Source organism: Oncorhynchus masou, chromosome 25, assembly GCF_036934945.1.
Source record: "Oncorhynchus masou masou isolate Uvic2021 chromosome 25, UVic_Omas_1.1, whole genome shotgun sequence".
Lineage (NCBI taxonomy): Eukaryota > Metazoa > Chordata > Actinopteri > Salmoniformes > Salmonidae > Oncorhynchus > Oncorhynchus masou.
The window spans coordinates 20,101,963-20,122,723 of NC_088236.1; the positions used below are offsets into that span (position 1 = coordinate 20,101,963).

The 20,761-nt window shown below is 40.4% G+C and overlaps 1 protein-coding gene across 1 annotated transcript in view; it reads left to right on the forward strand.

Annotated features, from left to right (window-relative positions):
• Positions 1-339: 339 nt before the first annotated feature.
• Positions 340-20,761, forward strand: part of LOC135513884 (secreted frizzled-related protein 1-like) — a 30,230-nt gene continuing 9,808 nt past the window's right edge. The window contains exons 1-2 of the mRNA XM_064936876.1: positions 340-1,147; positions 10,831-10,911. Of these exons, the coding sequence (XP_064792948.1) occupies positions 622-1,147; positions 10,831-10,911 (607 nt within the window). The 5' untranslated portion in view covers positions 340-621. The remainder of the gene's footprint in view (positions 1,148-10,830; positions 10,912-20,761) is intronic.

Consider the following 20,761-nt stretch of genomic DNA (forward strand, 5'->3'; position numbering starts at 1 on the left):
CTGTATTTTTGCATATTGACGTTGGAACTAAATACTGTTTCTTGTCAAATTTAATTCTCCAAATAACTGTCCAAAATCGTAAAAAAAAATGTAGGCTACTGTGCGTAATGGCTGTCAATTGATTGCGCGCGTCCGTTTGACCCACTATTAAATATTTTTTTAGTTTGGTGTCAAGAAAAGGTCTTTGTTTTGACAAAGGAAGAGAAAGGCTAATGAAGGGGGTAGGGAAAGTTTAGCGGTGTTCTACGCAGTGGGTAATTGAGCACTTTGATTGACATGTGAGTGCCAAAAGGCGCAGACGCTTTCGGATTGGCCGAAGCACACTTCACAATTTCCTCTTGTTTCCAAGCTGCCATACTCCAGGCAGTTATCTTTACAGGCGGTTGTGTGAGTCAGTCCCTGCAGAAGAGAACAGAACAGCGGGGGTGCAACAAGAGGAGGCAGGAGTGGAGTTATACTGAAACCTGAAACTTTCTATTCAGAGAACATTTATCCACTGGACTCTTGGAGCGTTTCTACATTTATTTTTTTCTCTTGAAGCAGGTCTGTTCTATTCTATACTGAAAGCTCCAGTGAGTTGCATTTTACTTTTATCCTGTAGACTCTCCTCTGTTGTGAACAATGAGGTCCATTGAACCTTTGTGCCGTTGGAGAATCATCCCCCTGGCTTTGACCATGGCAGTGGTGTCTACGAGCAGAGCCTCTGAGTATGAATATCTGAGCTGGAAATCGGACTTGTACAATGGTGGCCGCAGCTATGGCAAGCCTCCTCAATGTGTGGATATCCCAGAGGACCTGAGGCTGTGCCACAATGTGGGCTACAACCAGATGCTGCTGCCTAACCTACTGGAGCATGAGACTATGGCTGAGGTTAAGCAGCAGGCGGGCAGCTGGGTGCCCCTGGTGCATAAGAGCTGCCACCCGGGTACCCAGGTGTTCCTCTGCTCCCTGTTTGCCCCAGTGTGCCTGGAGCGTCCTATATACCCCTGCCGCTGGCTGTGTGAGGCTGTACGAGATGGCTGCACCCCTATCATGGAGTCCTTCGGCTTCCCCTGGCCTGAGATGCTCACCTGTGACAAGTTTCCCCAGGATGATGTGTGCATTGCCATGACTGCACCCAACGCCACTGAAGCTACCAAGCCCACAGGTAAGGCTATACCTACTTACATACCTACCAGCAGGCATCATGCCTGTCATCATGTCTATATATAATTACATATAAAATCCCTATGTGATTTATAAGATCTCTCAGCCAGGTACCAGATCTGAAACTGTGCCATTGCTTGGCATAATGCTTAAATAACTGAGGTGTTGGCTAGGAGTTTGTAAGCTATATTGTTCAACTGACATTACATTCTTCACTTGGAAGCAGTTTTTATGATTTATTTTCAATTGTATAAACATTTTTTAAATACATTTTGTGAATAAAACATGATAATCTGTAATAATCATTATCAAATATCTGGATTGGGGAACACAAACTAATGTGAACACCATATAGCTGCAGTACTTGACTGAGAACACTCAGTCACTGCTTTGACAAAGTGTGAGAATCAACACCCATGCAGTTCTACAGGCAGCAGAATGTTGTTTCAGGGGTTAAAATCTGTTTGTTGATCTCAAACCTCATGCAAATGACCATTCCCAACCTTTTGGGATCATTTTTCCCATGACTGCTTAGATTATTTCTCGATTAGATTATCTCAAAGAATATAAGAGTGAGATAGTAAAGCATTTACTTCGTTAGTTCAGAGCAATATACGCTGTCTTTACCAAGAGATATCCTTTCGAGCAAATGTTATGTTGCTTGCTGTTGACAAACAAGTTATATTGTAAAACTCCTTAACAGATGGTAGCAATGAATTTCAAGGTGTTTGTTGAATACTGGGAGTCCAGCCAAATAACTAATACATCTATTAATAACCACCTCTCAATTACTGACCTCTTCCTTTAGAACCCCCAAGAAAGGTGCATAGGGCAATTCCACGGTAACAGAGTGAGTGATGCTGAGACTCCAATTTTCACTTTATAATGTATGTTAAACAAAAACCAATGATTGCAAAGTTAAACAATCCTAGGGACTACTTTTAACAATTTCAACAGAACATTTTACAAAAACACATTTATGGCCTAAACTCACCAAAGGTGAGTGTCATTTATTTTAGAATGCATTGTTTTGAATTGTAATGACCCAGCTGGGCAGGCAGGCGATTGGTTGTCTTTACCATACTGTACATGCTACAGTGCCTTGCAAAAGTATTCATCCCCCTTGGCGTTTTTCCTATTTTGTTGTATTACAACCTGTACTTTAAATTGTCTTTTTATTTGGATTGCATGTAATGGACATACACAAAATAGTCCAAATTGGTGACGTGAAATGAAAAAAATAACTTGTTTCAAATTCAAAAAAATAAAAAGCAGAAAAGTGGTGTGTGCGTATGTATTCACCCCCTTTGCTATGAAGCCCCTAAATAAGATCTGGTGCATCCAATTACTTTCAGAAGTCACATAATTGCACACAGGTGGATTTAAGTGTCACATGATCTGTCACACGATCTCAGTGTATATATAGACCTGTTCTGAAAGGCCCCAGAGTCTGCAACACCAGTAAGCAAGGGGCACCACCAAGCAAGCTGCACCATGAAGACCAAGGAGCTCTCCAAACAGGTCAGGGACAAAGTTGTGGAGAAGTACATATCAGGGTTGGATTATACAAAAATACCGAACTTTGAACATCCCACAGAGTACCATTAAATCCATTCTAAAAAAATTGAAAGAATATGGCACCACAACAAACCTGCCAAGAGAGGCCCACAAACCAAAACTCATAGACCAGGCAAGGAGGGCATTAATCAGAGAGGCAATAAAGAGACCAAAGATGACCCAGAAGGAGCTGCAAAGCTCCACAGTGGAGATTGGAGTATCTTTCCATATGACCAGTTTAAGCTGAATACTCTACAGAGCTGGACTTTACAGAAGAGTGGCCAGAAAAAAAACATGGCTTAAAGAAGAAAAATAAGCAAACGCATTTGGTGTTCACCAAAAGGCATGTGGGAGACTCCCCAAACATATGGAAGAAGGTACTCTGGTCAGATGAGACACAAATTTTGCTTTTTGGCTAACAAGGAAAACGCTATGTCTGGCGCAAACCCAACACCTCATCACCCCGAGAACACCATGCCCACAGTGAAGCATGGTGGTGGCAGCATCATGCTGTGGGAATGTTTTTCTGGGAAACTGGTCAGAATTGAAGGAATGATAGATGGCGCTAAATACGGGGAAATCTCTTACAGAGATTTGAGACTGGAACGGAGGTTCACCTTCCAGCAGGACAATGACCCTAAACATACTGCTAAAGCAACATGCAAGTGGTTTAAGGGGAAACATTTACATTTCTTGGAAGTTCAAGTCCAGACCTCAATCGAGAATTGAGAATCTGATTGAGAATCTGTGTTATGACTTAAAGATTGCTCTACACCAGCGTAACCCATCCAACTTGAAGGAGCTGGAGCAGTTTTGCCTTGAAGAATGGGCAAAAATCCCAGTGGCTAGATGTGCCAAGCTTTTAGAGACATACCCCAAGAGACTTGCAGCTGTAATTGCTGCAAAAGGTGGTTCTACAAAGCATTGACTTTGGGGGGTGAATAGTTATGCACGCTCAAGTTTTCTAGTTTTTTGTCTTATTTCTTGTTTGTTTCACAACAGATCTTATTTTGCATCTTCAAAGTGTTAGGCATGTTGTGTGAATTAAACGATACAACCCCCTCAAAAATCAATTTAAATTCCAGGTTGTAAGGCAACAAAATGGGAAAAATGCCAAGGGTTACTTACTGTCGCAAGCCACTGTAAATTAGACCAATTCATTCACTTATGGAAACACAACATCACTATAAAGAAAGATGATTGGAGATATGGACTATCCATACAGTCACTGCTCTGCCTGTCCCGTCCTTTCCACCGCTTCGCTCTGTTTGCTCTGCCTGCCCGCTTCTGGTGAAGAGCAGTGCAGATGCAAAGCTTGGTAACAGAACGACAGTTTATGCTGTTTGTGCTGTCACCAAGTAAATGTGTTTTTTTGTCATAGTCTGTAGAAATTATTAAAAGTAGTCATTGTGCAAATAGTTGTATGGTTTGTTTAGCTTTGCAATCATTGGTTTTTGTTTGACATACATTTTAACGTGAAGAATGAGTCTCGGCATCATGTTGTTAATGTGGAATGTGGACAACGATGAGAGATAAAAAAAATGAAAAACAGGCCATGTCAATTTCGCTAATGTAATAAATTGTGTTTCCACACTACAGTGAACTCCAAAAGACCTCAGACCCATGCTGCCTTTCTGTCTAGGGCTCTGGTCAAAAGTAGTGCACTATAAAGGGAAATTAGTGCCATTTGGGATGCAGCTTCAGTGGTCAAAATGACTAAATTTACCCAACAGCTTGGTAATAACAATGGTTTAAATATGTTTTGTAAACAAACAAAACAAAAATCACGAAATTACAACAGAAATCAATGCTACAGAAGGCCTTTCACAATGAAAGGACACATTTTGTCTACAATTCTTGTTCCTGCCATGGGTTGTAGTATTTTATTGCCATACCAGTGTCCCTGGCAGGAATCTGGATGAGTTGGAAATTCTGCTCTGCTCTTTAACTAGAGGTGTCCCAGAGAAGGGGAAGTACAACCACCTCATCCAGATTTGCTCATAAATTAAAAGGGACTTTCCATCATCAACCTCCTTACGTTTTGATCTACATTGTATAACATATGCATGCTGCAAAACAGTGTTAGCTTAGTGTTCAAACATTTCCTCCATTCTGAACATGAATTACTCGTCTTACAGCAGGATTACATTGATATGATTGATACAGTCCAGCACCCGATGAAGAGGTCTTTCTCACTCCATGGTGCTGCTGTTACACAGCACTTACTGTCTGAGGTAGTCCCTCTGTTAATGGGACGTGTTGGGTTGAGGGGGGCCAACATGTTGGTGTTTGTGGAGCCAACATGGTGGTGTGTGTGCTGTTTGGGCAGTAGCCCAGCAGTCTCAGAAAGGTCTCCTGTTGGAGCTTTGGGACCACACAGAGATCCACAATGTGTGTCACAAAACTCTCATCAAAAGTAGTGCACTACATAAGGAACAAGGTGCCATTTGGAACGCATGCCCTTACGTTGATGACTTTTTGCAAATCCAATTAGTTTTCCACTTTTATTTAACGTCATCATTTAGTTTTTTGTCTTTAAATGTGGTGGAAACAACATTGATTCAACCAGGTTTTGCCCAGTGGGTCACGTATTTTATTTAAAGAGCCTCTCCACTGATGCTGAACATGTATGAAGCAAGCAGTAATTGATTTAGAGTAGAAACCAGATGAAATAGAAAATAGTGACTCTCTGACTCTGTAAACAGTGCCTGTTCTCACAAGCTCTTTCCACCTGGGTGTAACTTTCACAAGGTTTTGTCAAACACACATCATGGACAACTAGCAATCACAACAAAACAGAATACGTGCGTGGTAATATGTATTGATTTATATTTCACCATCTGTTCATTTGTTTAGAGTTTAGATGTTAAACCTTGCAGCCTTCCAAATGTTGTTTGAGAGAACAGAAGTTATCAGAAAATTCATGAACATAACTTGACAAAGACACTATCCATAGTTGTTACACTATATAGTCACAATCGTTCATTGTTTTAAATCATAAAGTCAAAATATTCTAAACATTTCATGTGTAACTTAGCTCCTGTAACTGAAAATAAATATCGAACCCTGAGTGGAAGATTTTACAGCTTCATTCTGTCATCTCTCCATCTGTACAGTCAGAGCATACAGTGGCAAGAAAGACCATGTGAACCCTTTGGAAATACCTGGATTTCTGCATAAACTGGTCATCAAATCTGATCTTCACCTTGGTCAAAACAACAGACAAACACAGTCTACTTAAACTAATAACACACAAACAATGATACGTTTTCATGTCTTTATTGAACATACCATGTAAACATTCACAGAGCAGGGTCGAAAAAGTATGTGAACCCTTGGATTTAATAACTGCTTGACCCTCCTTTGTCGGCAATAACCTCAACCAAACGTTTTCTGTAGATCCAGAATTTTGGACCATTCCTCTTTACAAAACTGTTTCAGTTCAGCAATATTCTTAGAATGTCTAGTGTGAACTGCTCTCTTGAGGTCATGCCACAGCATCTCAATTGGGTTGAGGTCAGGACTCTGACTGGGCCACTCGAAGGCATATTTTCTTATGTTGAAGCCATTCTGTTGTTGATATACTTATGTGTTTTGGGTCGTTGTCCTGTTGCATCACCAACTTCTTGTAAGCTTCAATTGGCGGACAGATAGCCTAACATTCTCCTGAAAAATGTCTTGATAAACTTGGGAATTCCTTTTTCCGTCAGAGGTTGGCAAGCTGTCCAGGCCCTGAGGAAGCAAAGCAGCCCCAAACCATGATGCTCCCTCCACCATACTTTACAGTTGGGATGAAGTTTTGATGCTGGTGTGCTGTCCTTTTTTTCTCCACACATAGTGTTGTATGTTCCTTCCAAACAACTCAACTGTAGATTCATCTGTCCACATAATATGTGGACAGATGTGGAACATCTAGGTGCACCTTTGCAAACTTCCGATGTGCAGCAATATTTTTGTTTCATGGGAGGGTCCCATGAACACCATTCTTGTTTAGTGTTTTACGTATAGTTGACTCGTCAACAGAGATGTTAGGATGTTCAATAAATATCTGTAAGTCTTTAGCAGACACTCTAGGATTTTTCTTAGTCTCATTGAGCATTCTGCGCTGTGCTCTTGCAGATCGTTGCAGGGCGGTCACTCCTAGGGAGAATAGCAACAGTGCTGAGATTTCTCCATTTATAAAATATTTATCTTACCGTGGACTGATGAACATCAAGGCTTTTAGAGTTACTTTTGTAACCCTTTCCAGTTTTATGCAGGTCAACAATGCTTAATCTTAGGTCTTCTGAGATTTATTTTGTTCGAGGCATGGTTCACATCAGGCAATGCTTCAAGTGAACAGCAAACTCAAATTTTGTGATTTTTTTTTATAGGGAAAGGCAGCTCTATCCAACATCTCCAATCTCGTCTCATTGATTGGACTCCAGGTTAGCTGGCTCCTGACTCCAATTAGCTGTTGGAGAAGTCATTAGATTAGGGGTTCACATACTTTTTCCAACCTACTGTTGAATGTTTAAATTATGTATTCAATATAGACAAGAAAAATACAATAATTTGTGTGTTATAAGTTTAAGCACACTATGTCTATTACCGTGACTGAGATTCAGATCAGATAAAATTTGATGCCCATTTTATAGAGAAATCCGGGTAATTCCAAAGGATTCACATACTTTTTCTTCAGAATCTGTTCTGACAGTGATTAATAAGGCCTAATCTTCCTTAAAAGTCTCAAGTAACAGGGAATGTGTATGTACAGTTGAAGTTGGAAGTTCACATACACCTTAGCCAAATACATTTAAACTTAGTTTTTCACAATTCCTGACATTTAATCCTAATAAAAATTCCATGTCTTAGATCGGTTAGATCACCATTTTATTTTAAGAATGTGAAATGTCAGAATAATAGTAGAGAGTGATTTATTTCAGCTTTAATTTCTTTCATCACATTCCCAGTGGGTCAGAAGTTTACATACAAATTGAGTGTATTTGGTAGCATTGCATTTAAATTGTTTAACTTGGGTCAAATGTTTTGGGTAGCCTTCCACAAGCTTCCCACAATAAGTTGGGTGAATTTTGTCCCACTCCTCCTGACAGAGCTGCTGTAACTGAGTCAGGTTTGTAGGCCTCCTTGCTCGCAAACACTTTTTCAGTTCTGCCCACACATTTTCTATAGGATTGAGGTCAGGGCTTTGTGACGGCCACTCCAATACTTTGATGTCCTTAAACAATTTTGCCACTACTTTATTTTTTTCCTTTATTTTACTAGGCAAGTCAGTTAAGAACAAATTCTTATTTTCAATGCTGGCCTACTGGGAACACTGGGTTAACTGCCTGTTCAGGGGCAGAATGTCAGATTTGTACTTTGTCAGCTCAGGGATTCGAACTTGCAACCTTTAGGTTACTTGTCCAACGCTCTAACCACTAGGCCACCCTCACACCCTGTTTGGGGTCATTGTCCATTTGGAAGATTCATTTGCGACCAAGCTTTAACTTCCTGACTGATGTCATGAGATGCTGCTTCAATATATCCACATCATTTTCCTTTCTCTTGTTGCCATCTATTTTGTGAAGTGCACCAGTCCCTCCTGCAGCAAAGCACCCCCAAAACATGATGCTGCCACCACCGTGCTTCACGGTTGGGATGGTGTTCTTCGGCTTGCAAGCTTCCCCCTTTTTCCTTCAAACATAACAATGGTTACTATGGCCAAACAGTTCTACTTTTGTTTCATCAGACCAGAGGACATTTCTCCAGAAAGTACAATCTTTGTCCCCATGTGCAGTTGCAAACCGTAGTCTGGCTTTTTTATGGCGGTTTTGGAGCAGTGGTTTCTTCCTTGATGAGCGGCCTTTCAGGTTATGACGATTATAGGTCTCGTTTTACTGTGTGTGTGTGTGTGTGTGTGTGTGTGTGTGTGTGTGTGTGTGTGTGTGTGTGTGTGTGTGTGTGTGTGTGTGTACTTTTGTACCTGTTTCCTCCAGCATCTTCACAAAGTCCTTTGCTGTTCTGGGATTGATTTGCACTTTTCGCACCAAAGTATGTTCATCTCTAGGAGACAAAACGAGTCTCCTTCCTGAGTGGTATGACGGCTGTGTGGTCCCATGGTGTTTATACTTGCGTACTATTGTTTGAACAGATGAACATGGTACCTTCAGGCATTTGGAAATTGTTCCCAAGGATTAAAGAGACTTGTGAGGTCTACAATTTTTTTTCTGTGGTCTTGGCTGATTTCTTTTGATTTTCCCATGATGTCAAGCAAAGAGGCACTGAGTTTGAAGGTAGGCCTTGAAATACATCCACAGGTACATCTCCAATAAGCTAATTGACATCGTTTGAGTCAATCAGAAGCTTCTAAAGCCATGACATAATTTTGTGAAATTTTCCAAGCTGTTTAAAGGTGAATGTTAACTTCTGTCCTCCTGGAATTGTGATATAGTGAATTATAAGTGAAGTAATCTGTCTGTAAACATTTAAAAAATGTTTTTACTTGTGTCACGCACAAAGTAGATGTCCTAAACGACTTGCCAAAACTATAGTTTGTTAACAAGAAATTTGTGGAGTGGTTGAAAAATTCATTTTAATGACTAACCTAAGTGTATGTAAACTTCCGACTTCAACTGTATGTGTATCTGTATGTGTACGTGGCTGTGTGTGCGTTAGGGCTGTGACAGTCATGGAATTTTGGATGATGATAATTGGCCACCCAAATGTTCACATTTTCTCCTCTCCTCTGCATGTGCTACCATAGAAATATAATTAATATAAAGGGGTGTCCCCATTCAAGTCAATGGTGGCATAATGGTTGGACTGGCGGCCATTGCAAGTGTGCCCATAGGAGCAAAGCAGGAAGTAAAAGCAGTAAGTGTACCCATGAATACAGTATGTGCTGTGATTTGTTGATTCAACTCAACTGACATTACAAAAATACATTCCATTGCATGAGCCACATCAGTTAGCATAATTTGAATGAACATTCTAAATTATCATGTCAATTATTGCATACCACAATACCAGTCTTCAGTCTTCTGTTTTTCCCAAAAAAGAAAGACTATTGATGACGGTTATTTTATTTTCATGACGGCGGTCTTAATCCATAACCGTAAGTTACAGGCTTATATAGTAACTGTGCCGGCCCTAGTGTGCATTCGTGTCACGACTTCCGCCGAAGTTGGTGCCTCTCCTTGTTCGGGCGGCGTTCGGCGGTCGTCGACCCCAGCTTTCTAGCTGCCACCGATCCACGTTTCTTTTTCCATTTGTTATGTCTTGTACACACCTGGTTACCATTACGTTATTATTCTTTCCCTATTTAACCCTCTGGTTCCCATTATGTTTTGTGCGTGATTGTTCCTGGTTTTGTGTTAGTCTTTTGTGTTGGTTTGTTATCCCTGCGTGGATTTATTGGCTGTTTATTTTTCTGAGTAAAGTACGTTATTTTAGGCCAGTTTTATTTCTTCTTTAATCAGGACAACAGTTTTCAGCTGTGCTAACATTATTGCAAAAGGGTTTTCTAATGATCAATTAGCCTTTTAAAATAATAAACTTGGATTAGCTAACATAACGTGCCATTGGAACACAGGAGTGATGGTTGCTGATAATGGGCCTCTGTTTGCCTTTGCCTATATATATTCCATTACAAATCAGTCGTTTCCAGGTGCAATAGTCATTTACAACCATAACAATGTCTACACTGTATTTCTGATCAATTTGATGTTATTTTAATTGACAAAAAAAATGTGGTTTTCTTTTAAAACAAGAGCATTTATAAGTGACCCCAAACTTTTTAACTGTACTGTAGGTGTTTACATAAGATTTTGTCTGCAAGACTGATGTGAAGCACAGGCAGGGAGATAGGTGGTAAAACAGTGTTACTACCATGGGAAATGATCTGATGTTGAAGTAAATAGAGGTGTGAACAATGCTTGGGTCTGTTAGGGATTCAGTTGTATTGCCTGACAGCTGTTTGAATTGGTAGGTATTGTAGAAATCCTGTTTTGAGGATACTGTATTTCCTGCTGATCCTTTCAGTATTGTTCCATGTCTTTTCAGAGCTATGTTAACTGGTAGATTACTGTGTCAGTGCTACATGTCTTACCCTCTAAATAGACTGTCTCTCCTCCCTCCTTTCCACAGGTTATTCCCCCATATGTCCCCCATGTGACAATGAAATGAAAACAGACATCATTCTAGAGCACATGTGTGCCAGCGAGTTTGGTAAGCTTCTCCTAACACTACCATTTACATACCGATCATACACATGCACACACACGTTTTGTCATGACATGTTTTCCTATGGGCTACCATACCTGTGGATCATGTTTGCCAACACCACAGGATAGTAGCCTATACACCTGGAACCACATACAGTAGGCTACAGCAGTATGTTTATCCTTACAGCTCTGGAATATATGCCTCAGACAGACCTAATGATCCCTTCCTCCCACCCACCTTATGTCGACAAAGTACATAGTAAGATATTTTCATGTCAGGCTTTGAGAAGTTAAAATGACTCTTGGCACTAGGTTTTCTTACTTACATGCATTCCCAACTCTTGCCTTTTGTTTTATCTCTTGCTTTATCTCAGCTATAGATGATGGCCCATAGCACTGCACAGTCATCTCTCGGTATGATCTTAACAGTGAGGTCTTTAGTGGGGTTAAACAGTCTATTGGAAACAGAAGGGTTCTGAAAAGAAAAGCTAGTTAATGTAGATTAACTGTAAGACAAACAGAAAAAGGGATCAGTTCGACATTAAGTCTCATAGAGGCTCATGGATTTAGTTCCAGCTGACTGTAGATTTAGAAGGTGAAGAAAATACAAACCCACCTTCTTCTACTACTCTATAGCATAAAAATGCTTTACTAACCTAGCGATGAACGAGCATCAACATGCTTTACTAGCATAGAGATGAATGAGCATAAACACGCTTTACTAGCATAGTAATGAATGAGTATAAACTTGCTTTACTAGCATAGTAATGAATGAGTATAAACGTGCTTTACTAGCATAGTGATGAATAAGCATAAACACGCTTTACTAGCATAGTAATGAATGAGTATAAACTTGCTTTACTAGCATAGTGATGAATGAGCATAAACTTGCTTTACTAGCATAGTGATGAATGAGCATAAACAAAAACTTTCATTATCGGAGAAATTGTGGCTTTGACCAACATTTCACAGAGCCTACTCTCAGACAGTGCTCAGGGTAGTTGTTCTGTCTGAGTATTTTATTTATTTCACCTTTATTTAACCAGGTAGGCCAGTTGAGAACAAAGTTCTCATTTACAACTGCGACCTGGCCAAGATAAAGCAAAGCAGTGCGACACAAACAACAACACAGTATTACACGTGGAATAAACAAACGTACAGTCAATAACACAATAGAAAAGTCTATATACAGTGTGTGCAAATGAGGTAAGATTAAGGAGGTAAGGAAATAAATAGGCCATAGTGGCGAAATAATTACAATTTAGCAATTAAACGCTGGAGTGACAGATGTGCAGAAGATGAATGTGCAAGTAGAGATACTGGGGTGCAAAGGACCAAAAAAATAAATAACAATATGGGGATGAGGTAGTTGGGCTATGTACAGGTGCAATGATCTGTAAGCTGCTCTGACAGCTGATGCTTAAAGTTAGTGAGGGAGATATGAGTATCTAGCATCAGTGATTTTTGCAATTCGTTCCAGTCATTGGCAGCAGAGAATTGGGAGGAAAGGCGGCCAAGCGACTTACAGCTGTAATCACAGCAAAAGGTGGCGCTACAAAGTATTAACTTAAGGGGGCTGAATAATTTTGCACGCCCAATTTTTCAGTTTTTGATTTGTTAAAAAAGTTTGAAATATCCAATAAATGTCGTTCCACTTCATGATTGTGTCCCACTTGTTGTTGATTCCTCAAGGGGGCCGAATACTTTCGCAAGGCACTGTATGTATTACCACAGTTATGACTTGCCTAGTTAAATAAAGGTTAAATAAAAATAAATAAAAACATTTAAAAGCTAATATTCTGTAACTATTGAATTGTGGCCCGAAAGTCTTTATTTTGGCAGTTATTTTTTCGCTGTAAATCGGTATGTTTGTTTTGCTGTCTGCTATTCTGGAGGTGTCCGTAGGGTTGTACTTTAAAGTTTAATTCCTATTGGTCCATATCACAGACTGTCTGATGTCACATGGGACTGATGTCACATGTATGGACATGTCTTTATGCCATTCTATCCACACGGTGTCAATGCAGAGAAGCAACAGCTGTTGGAATGTTTTGTTTTTGAATGCAATTAAAATGCATTGATAGGTTCTCGCATGCAGGGACACTGTAAATTCAACCCACCTTGAGACACTGATTGTGTGCAGTGAGAATGTGCACAAGTTTACAGGATGCTGTGCCTTATTCTTTATTGCTTGTAGCTGGCCTCTCTCATTTTTGGTGGTTTCCAAATCAATTCCAAGCAACAGACGTTGGGAAGACAGACTTTGTGCGTTAAAAACAAGTTTTCTTTCAGAGTGGTTCTCAGGAACAGCTAATACAAAGTTAGGTCTATTAAATGAAGTGTCCCATTGTTACACTGTAATGATGGGCCTCACTTTTCTGTCCTCAGAAACCCTCCCTGGTTTGCCAAGAGAGAGTGGCACATTATTGGTCTGTTTCATCTATGATTAAGATAGATTTTGTTTTGATTTCTTGTCATAATCTCTTTAACGCTTGATGCCTGAGTTTATCCAGGCAGACTGAGCATGGCCGCTGACAATGGCGGTTAAATGAGACTGTTATTGCATCCATGAGACGTAATCACAGCAGGAGTGGCCCACAAAGGGAGAGTCCCAACTCCCATGAGAAAAAACAGGGTTTATGTCCCAAATGGCTCACTATTCCCTATAAAATTGCACTACTTTTGACCAGAGCCCAAAAGGCTCTATTAAAAAGTAGTGCAGTATGTAGGTAATAGGGTGACATTTGGGTCACTGTCAGGAGCTGATGAGCTAATCTTCATGCAGTGTGGCAATGCCATGGGCTATATGGTGGTTAGTTTACTTTGCTTTGCTCTACCGGTTGGGCAACATGTAAACAAGCAATGTTTATGCTCCCCAGAGATGTTCTAATTGACTAAAGAAATGAGAAAGCAGGCTTCTAAGATGGCTGCCACAGGTTAATAAATAATGTAAGCAGTAACCTATGGTTTTAGTTTGATTAAACTTCTGGAGGGACAAACATTAGGTCATGTTTTTTTTAAAGCATTAACATTGTGCAGATTTAGACGATTTTCACTATAAGTTGTCTGACGTGATGTTCCTCCGAACTGGCTTGAGCCCTTCTTATTTTGCCCTAAAACTGATGCAAGGTTGGGCTTGACTCGAAAACAACTATTATATGGTGTGAAAGATCTGTCATACATTTTTGTCAGAGGAGGGAGATATGAGTAAAATGTGGAAGTAATTAGGACATGATTTGCTCTGTTTTGACCTCAACAAAGCATCTGGTCATGTCAGTCGTGACTTGTGAGCCAATCTATTATTACGCTTTCATCAAGCCACTTTTGGTCAGACCAAAATGGATAAGAGGGAGGGATAGCTTATAATAGACACCGATTGATAAGTTAAGTGCACTACTCTAGGCTTTCACTATGAAATATCCTGCCTGCCTGGCAAGCAAGGGATGCTGAATGTATCACTTTTTATCACTACTATTCACATAAAGGGTACATGTATATACCCATATATTTACATGTACTGTAGAGACGACAGCATAACCTTAGGCCTGGTATAGGTACATTTTGACTAACTTCAGACTGTGTAGTTGATAGGTTACCTCAGTCAGGGCAGCAAGCTGGAGGAATCTGAGACTTACATCGAGGTCAGTTTTATTAATCTGCATGGACTAATCATGTCAAAAAAATGCCTCTGCTGGCACAGAATGAGCATTTTTGCTCACTGAAACACTCAGTTCCTGGAAACATCTCACTGCGAAAGGTCTGTTCTCATTTAACATGAAAGTTAAGTGTGAACGAGAGGCTTATTAATATTGTGTGCCATTGTTTGAAGTCATGAATAATTGCCTTCTTCCAATCTCACAATCAGTTTTGACATTCTCAGGAGAATTTATCTTGATGAAGTTGGAGTATTTTGAGATGAGGCAAGAGTTGTTTTATGCTTTGTGGTTGGATACAAGACAATCTGGCAGAGGAAGAATACATGTGTTTGAAAAAGTCATGGAGGAATAGATAAATTAAATGTAAAAAATGTAAGTAGAAGGGGATGTTTCTTGAAGGTCAGTGTGACCATGCTGTATGTACTATAATATATGCCATTTAGCAGTGACTTGAGTAGGGACCGCAGTTTGTCTGAGTAACTGAACTGCATTTTCAGCTCCAATTGAAGAGTGAAGATGCAAAGACAAACAAAAAAATCAACAGTTCAGATAACCAAATGTTACGTGTTGGTGACCATGATCAAACCTGAGGAAAATAACAATATAGCTAGTTTAAACCCCTCCCAGTCACTGGTCCTTCAGAGATCATGATTCATTTGTTTATTTTTATTGTATGTATGTGTGTATATATATTTTCCTTTATTATTTTCCCCTAACCCTAACACCCCTTCCCTAATTAGAGTAAACTAATGGACGACAAAAACACTTAGGCTTCTACTTCCATCTTATACATACTATATACATTTTACAGACACAGTATATTTTACAATAGTTATATTTGTTTGTTTTTAGTCCCATCCTTCAGCTACCTTCAACCCCTCCGATCTATCTCTGAATAACATCCAGTTTTGATTTCTATTTGACATATATTTTTCCACTGTGCTGTTTCACAAAAGTCAACCTACAGTGTATTCGGAAAGCATTCAGACCCCTTGACTTTTTCCACATTTTGCTAGGTTACAGCCTTATTCTGAAATGGATTAAAGTGTTTTTCCCCTCATCAATGTACACACAATACCCCATAATGACAAAGCGAAAACTGTTTTTTATACATTTTTACATACGTAAAAAAAACTGAAAAAGCACATTTTACACAAGTACTCAGACCATTTACTTAGTACTTTATTACTTTATTAAAGCACCGATTACAACCTTGAGTCTTCTTGGGAATGACGCTACAAGCTTGCCACACCTGTATTTGGGGAGTTTCTCCCATTCTTCTCTGCAGATCCTCTCAAGCTCTGTCAGATTGGATGGGGAGCGTCGCTGCACAGCTATTTTCAGGTCTCTCCAGAGATATTTGATCGGGTTCAAGTCCGGGTTCTGGCTGGGCCACTCAAGGACATTCAGAGACTTGTCCCGGAGCCACTCTTGCACTGTGCTAAGGGTCGTTGTCTTGTTGGAAGGTGAACCTTTGCCCCCAGTCTGAGGTCCTGAGCTCTCTGGAGCAGGTTTTCATCAAGGATCTCTCTGTACTTTGCTCCGTTCATCTTTCCCTTGATCGTGACTAGTCTCCCAGTCCCTGACACTGAAAAACATTCCCACGGCATGATGTTGCCACCACCATGCTTCACCGTAGGGATGGTGCCAGGTTTCGTGACGCTTGGCATTCAGGCCATAGAGTTCAATCTTGGTTTCATCGGACCAGAGAATAATGCTTCTCATGGTCTGAGAGTCCTTTAGCAGGCTGTCGTGCCTTTTTACTGAGGAGTGGCTTCCGTCTGGCCACTCTACTGTAAAGGCCTGATTGGTGGAGAGCTGCAGAGATGGTTGTCCTTCTGGAAGGTTCTCCCATCTCCACAGAGGAACTCTGGTGTTCTGTCAGAGTGACCCTCGGGTCTTTGTCACCTCCATGACCAAGGCCCGTCTCCCTTGATTGCTCAGTTTGGACGAGCTGCCAACTCTAGAAAGAGTCTCGGTGGTTCCAAACATTTTCAATTTAAGAATGATGGAGGCCACTGTTCTTGAGGACCTTCAATACTGCAGACATTTCTTGGTTCCCTTCCCCAGATCAGTGTCTCGACACAACCCTGTCTCGGCACTCTAGGGACAATTCCTTCAACCTCATGGCTTGGTTTTTGCACTGACATGCACTGTCAACTGTAGCACCTTATATAGACAGGAGTGTGCCTTTCCAAATTATGTCCAATCAGTTGAATTTACCACAGGTGGACTCCAATCAAGTTGTAAAAACATCTCAATGATGATCAATGGAAAAGCATGCACCTGAGCTCAATTTAGAGTCTCATAGCAAAGGGTCTGAATACTCATCTAAGTAAGTTATTTCAGTTTCAATTTTTTTCAATAAATTTGCAAACATTTATAAAAAAACAATTTTACATTGTCATGATGGGGTATTGTGTGTAGATTGATAATACTTATTTTCATCAATTTTAGAATAAGGCTGTAACATAAGAAAATGCACTGTGTATACACACAGTATATTTTACATTAGTTATCTTGTCATTTTTAGTCCCACCATTCAACTCCACTTAACCCCTCTCATCTACATGTGTCTCTGACCACCAACCAGTTTTGATTTCATGATTCTGTTTCTTAACAGAGTAATGGTGCTTTCTGACCTGCTGATGGTTTTATGGTACATCCAACGCAACACTTTTTCCCCACTGTGATTTATCTCCATAGTTAATCTGTTATTACTGCAGCTCTTTGTGACAGTGTCAGAACACTTCAATTCAAACCCACCCTGCTCTACTTCAGACAGATACTCTCTCTCTGGTGGTATAGGCAATTGCACCATCCATCCCTCCCCATTCTAATGCGTTAAATAAAAGTGCAGCAGCCCTGGCCCTGGTATAAACTGATTACATAGGCTGCTTCCCAAATGGCACCCTGATCCCTATATAGTACACTACTTTTGACCAGGGAACATAGTGCACTACTTTTGACCTTTTATTATGTAAGGAATAGGTTGCCATTTGGGATGCATACATTGGGTAATGGGGGCAGACAGGTTCCATGGTTGTGAATGTGCCAGAGCTGTGTTATTCCATGGTTGTTTTCCTGCTGGGTGTATGACACCATCTGAGCTGGCTGAAAGCCTGTCTTGCTTTCTAAACCAGGAGAGGAAATCAGGTTGAGTTTCGGAGACAAAGGTTGCAGCCTAGATGTCCACAAAATGTACAGCATTGCCTGATTGATGGAGAGAGTTTGATTGCTCTGGATTTGTCCAAACCTGTAACCTCTGACAGATGGAGATGATGTTGAATATAGAATGACAGGAAATAATGCAAAAACAGCAAGCTTCAACTATTTTCGCCCTGGTAACATTGAAAGGAAAATTGTGAAATGATTATAACTCGTGTCAGATGATAGTTTGGGAAGAATAGTTTTCCAAAACACATGCCCAGAATGTGTTAGATTAACTTCTAGTTTAACTGCCCCGAAGGCACAACTGATCAATGGCTGAAGCTTTTGCCCTTAACAGTTAAAACATTACGTGCCATAGCCTAGCTGGTCAGTCACTGTACTATACACTTTGGCTGGAAGGGAGATTATGCACACAAACAACCAAGATGCAAAGAAAGTTCAGCTGGATCCAGTTTGAGCTGGATTTATCCAGATAGTGGTTTCAGGGATGGCATAGAAATTATTTTATGACCTGATAATTATGAAAGCTGCCCATTTTGGTTTCATTTAACACTAAGCCTCCTCACAGAGACATTTCAGGGACCAGAGATGGTTGATGAAGGTCCTAATCCCTACCATAGGCACTGTTAATACCTGGAAAACCACTGGGACTCTCCTTATTCTGGCAATGGAAGATAGAGGGTGTAAGAATGGGAAGATAGGGGGTGTAACGTCGGAAAGCAAGTTCAGGGAGTGAATAATTTAATAAAAGAACGAAACATAATACAAAACAAGAAACACGAACAACGCACAGACATGAAACAGAAACCATAACGCCTGGGGAAGGAACCCCAGGAACCCCAGACAATGGGGATGATGGAGATCAGGAGTGGACGAGTCACCTCTGCTGAGGCGCAGGAACCTGTTGATCCGGCGGAGGTGCGGGAGCATGGCGACCTAGAGCTTCAGAGAGAGCATGCGTGACAGTACCCCCTTTCCAGCACGCAGCTCCAGCCGCAGGACGCCAACCAAAGGGATGATCCCGGGGATCAGGAGTGGACCGGTCGCCTCCACTGCGGATCAGAACCCTGACAAACCGGCTGAGGCGTGAGAGCCTGATAAGCCGGCTGAAAACTCCCCGGTTGCTTCGATCGAGGAACGGGAACCAGCTCACCCAGCAGAGGCACGGGAGCCTGTCGAGCCCACTGAGGCCTCCGTGGTAGCTCCGGTACTGATAGACGGACCCGACATCACCTCCAAACTAAAAACACTCCCTGATGCTTCCCTTTGGTGAGGCGTTATTCTGTAACGTTGTGCAAATTAATTACTTAAAAATCATACAATGTGATTTTCTGGATTTTTGTTTTAGATTCCGTCTCTCACAGTTGAAGTGTACCTATGATAAAAATTACAGACCTCTACATGCTTTGTAAGTAAGAAACACTGCAGATTCTGCAGGTTATCAAATACTTGTTCTCCCCACTGTATATATCCAAATGTACATTTATTTGACGCGTTTGATCCAGAAGAAAACAGCTTCAAAAAACACGACTTCACTACAAAATATTTCAAAAGTTGCCTATAAACTTTGCCAAAATATTTCAAACTACTTTTGTAATCCAACTTTAGGTATTTTTAAACGTTAATAATCAATCAAATTGTAGACGGGTCTATCTGTGTTCAATACAAGAAGACAACAAACCATGCTACTTTTCACGTCTTGCGCACTCTCAACAGTGTTACCCAGTTCCTAGATGGCCTACTTCTTCATTGCACAAATGAATAACCTCAACCAAATTCCAAAGGCTGGTGACATCCAGTGGAAGCGGTAGGAACTGAAAACAGGTTCCTAAGAAATATAATTTGCCAATGAGAATTCAGTGAATAGACAGAGACCAAAAAAAAAATCAAATTCAAACAGTTTTAGAAACTTCAGAGTGTTTTCTATCCAAATCGACTAATATGTATATCTTATATTCTTGGCATGAGTAGTAGGAAGTTGTAATTGGGCACGCTATTTATCCAAAAGTGAAAATGCTGCCCCCTATACCTTAATGCAGTTTTTGAATATGTTACGCCTGTGCAGGTTAAAATTGTTTCTTTTTATGGGGCTCTATGCTCAGGTAATCGCATCGTATTCTTTCGCAGTAAATCCTTTTTTAAATCTGACAACGCAGTTGGATTAGCAAGATTCTAGGCTTTCGATACATGTGAGACACTTGTATTATCATTAATGTTTAATATGACTTTATGTAGCGATCACCGTATGTTGTGGAATTTCAGCCCGCTAGCGGGTTCCGTGCGCAGAGAGGTTAAGCACAACTGTTACAGCGGATAAGATTGGAAATAGCTGTGTTGAAAACATCTTAACTCACAGCTTCCATGTTTACTGCTTCACACGTGTCCACAAGGATCATAAACACGGGTGAAAATAGCAGAATTGACGGATTTGGCCAAGAGTTTCCTTTTGCAAAAATGTTACTTCTGGGAAACCGAGATTACCACTAAGGTTTTTCAAATCCATAAATCATTGAAAACTGATTTGATTTAAATGGTAAAGTAAACCTTTTTAAACTTTTACTACTAACACAAAAATACTTTTAAAGAGTTAAAGTCCCATCAATTGTATTTCATTTACAATTATAATTTAGTCTATTATTCTTGAGCATGCTACTCCTCTTCTTACACTGTTTAAGATAGAAACACTGTTCAAACTTTCAAACGTGTTGACTGGTCTCACTTGAGTTGCTTGTATACAACTTCTGATATATTTTATGCTTTTTAAAGCTAAAACACACTGGAAGGATTGTCAAACGTTTGCCTGCCGACAGTGCTTAGCACCTCTTTTGTGTTCACTCAGTCTTGTTAAAATACTCCAAACCAGAAGGTGGCAGTAGAGCTGTTTGGCATTGCATATCCATAAGTGTTAATTATGGTCTAGATTCAAAGCTACATATTCATTAGCTAGCATAACATAGCTAGCTTGCAAAGGTCACTGCACTAACTCGGTAACTAACACAGGCAACTGTCTCATGGAAGCTAGCTAAT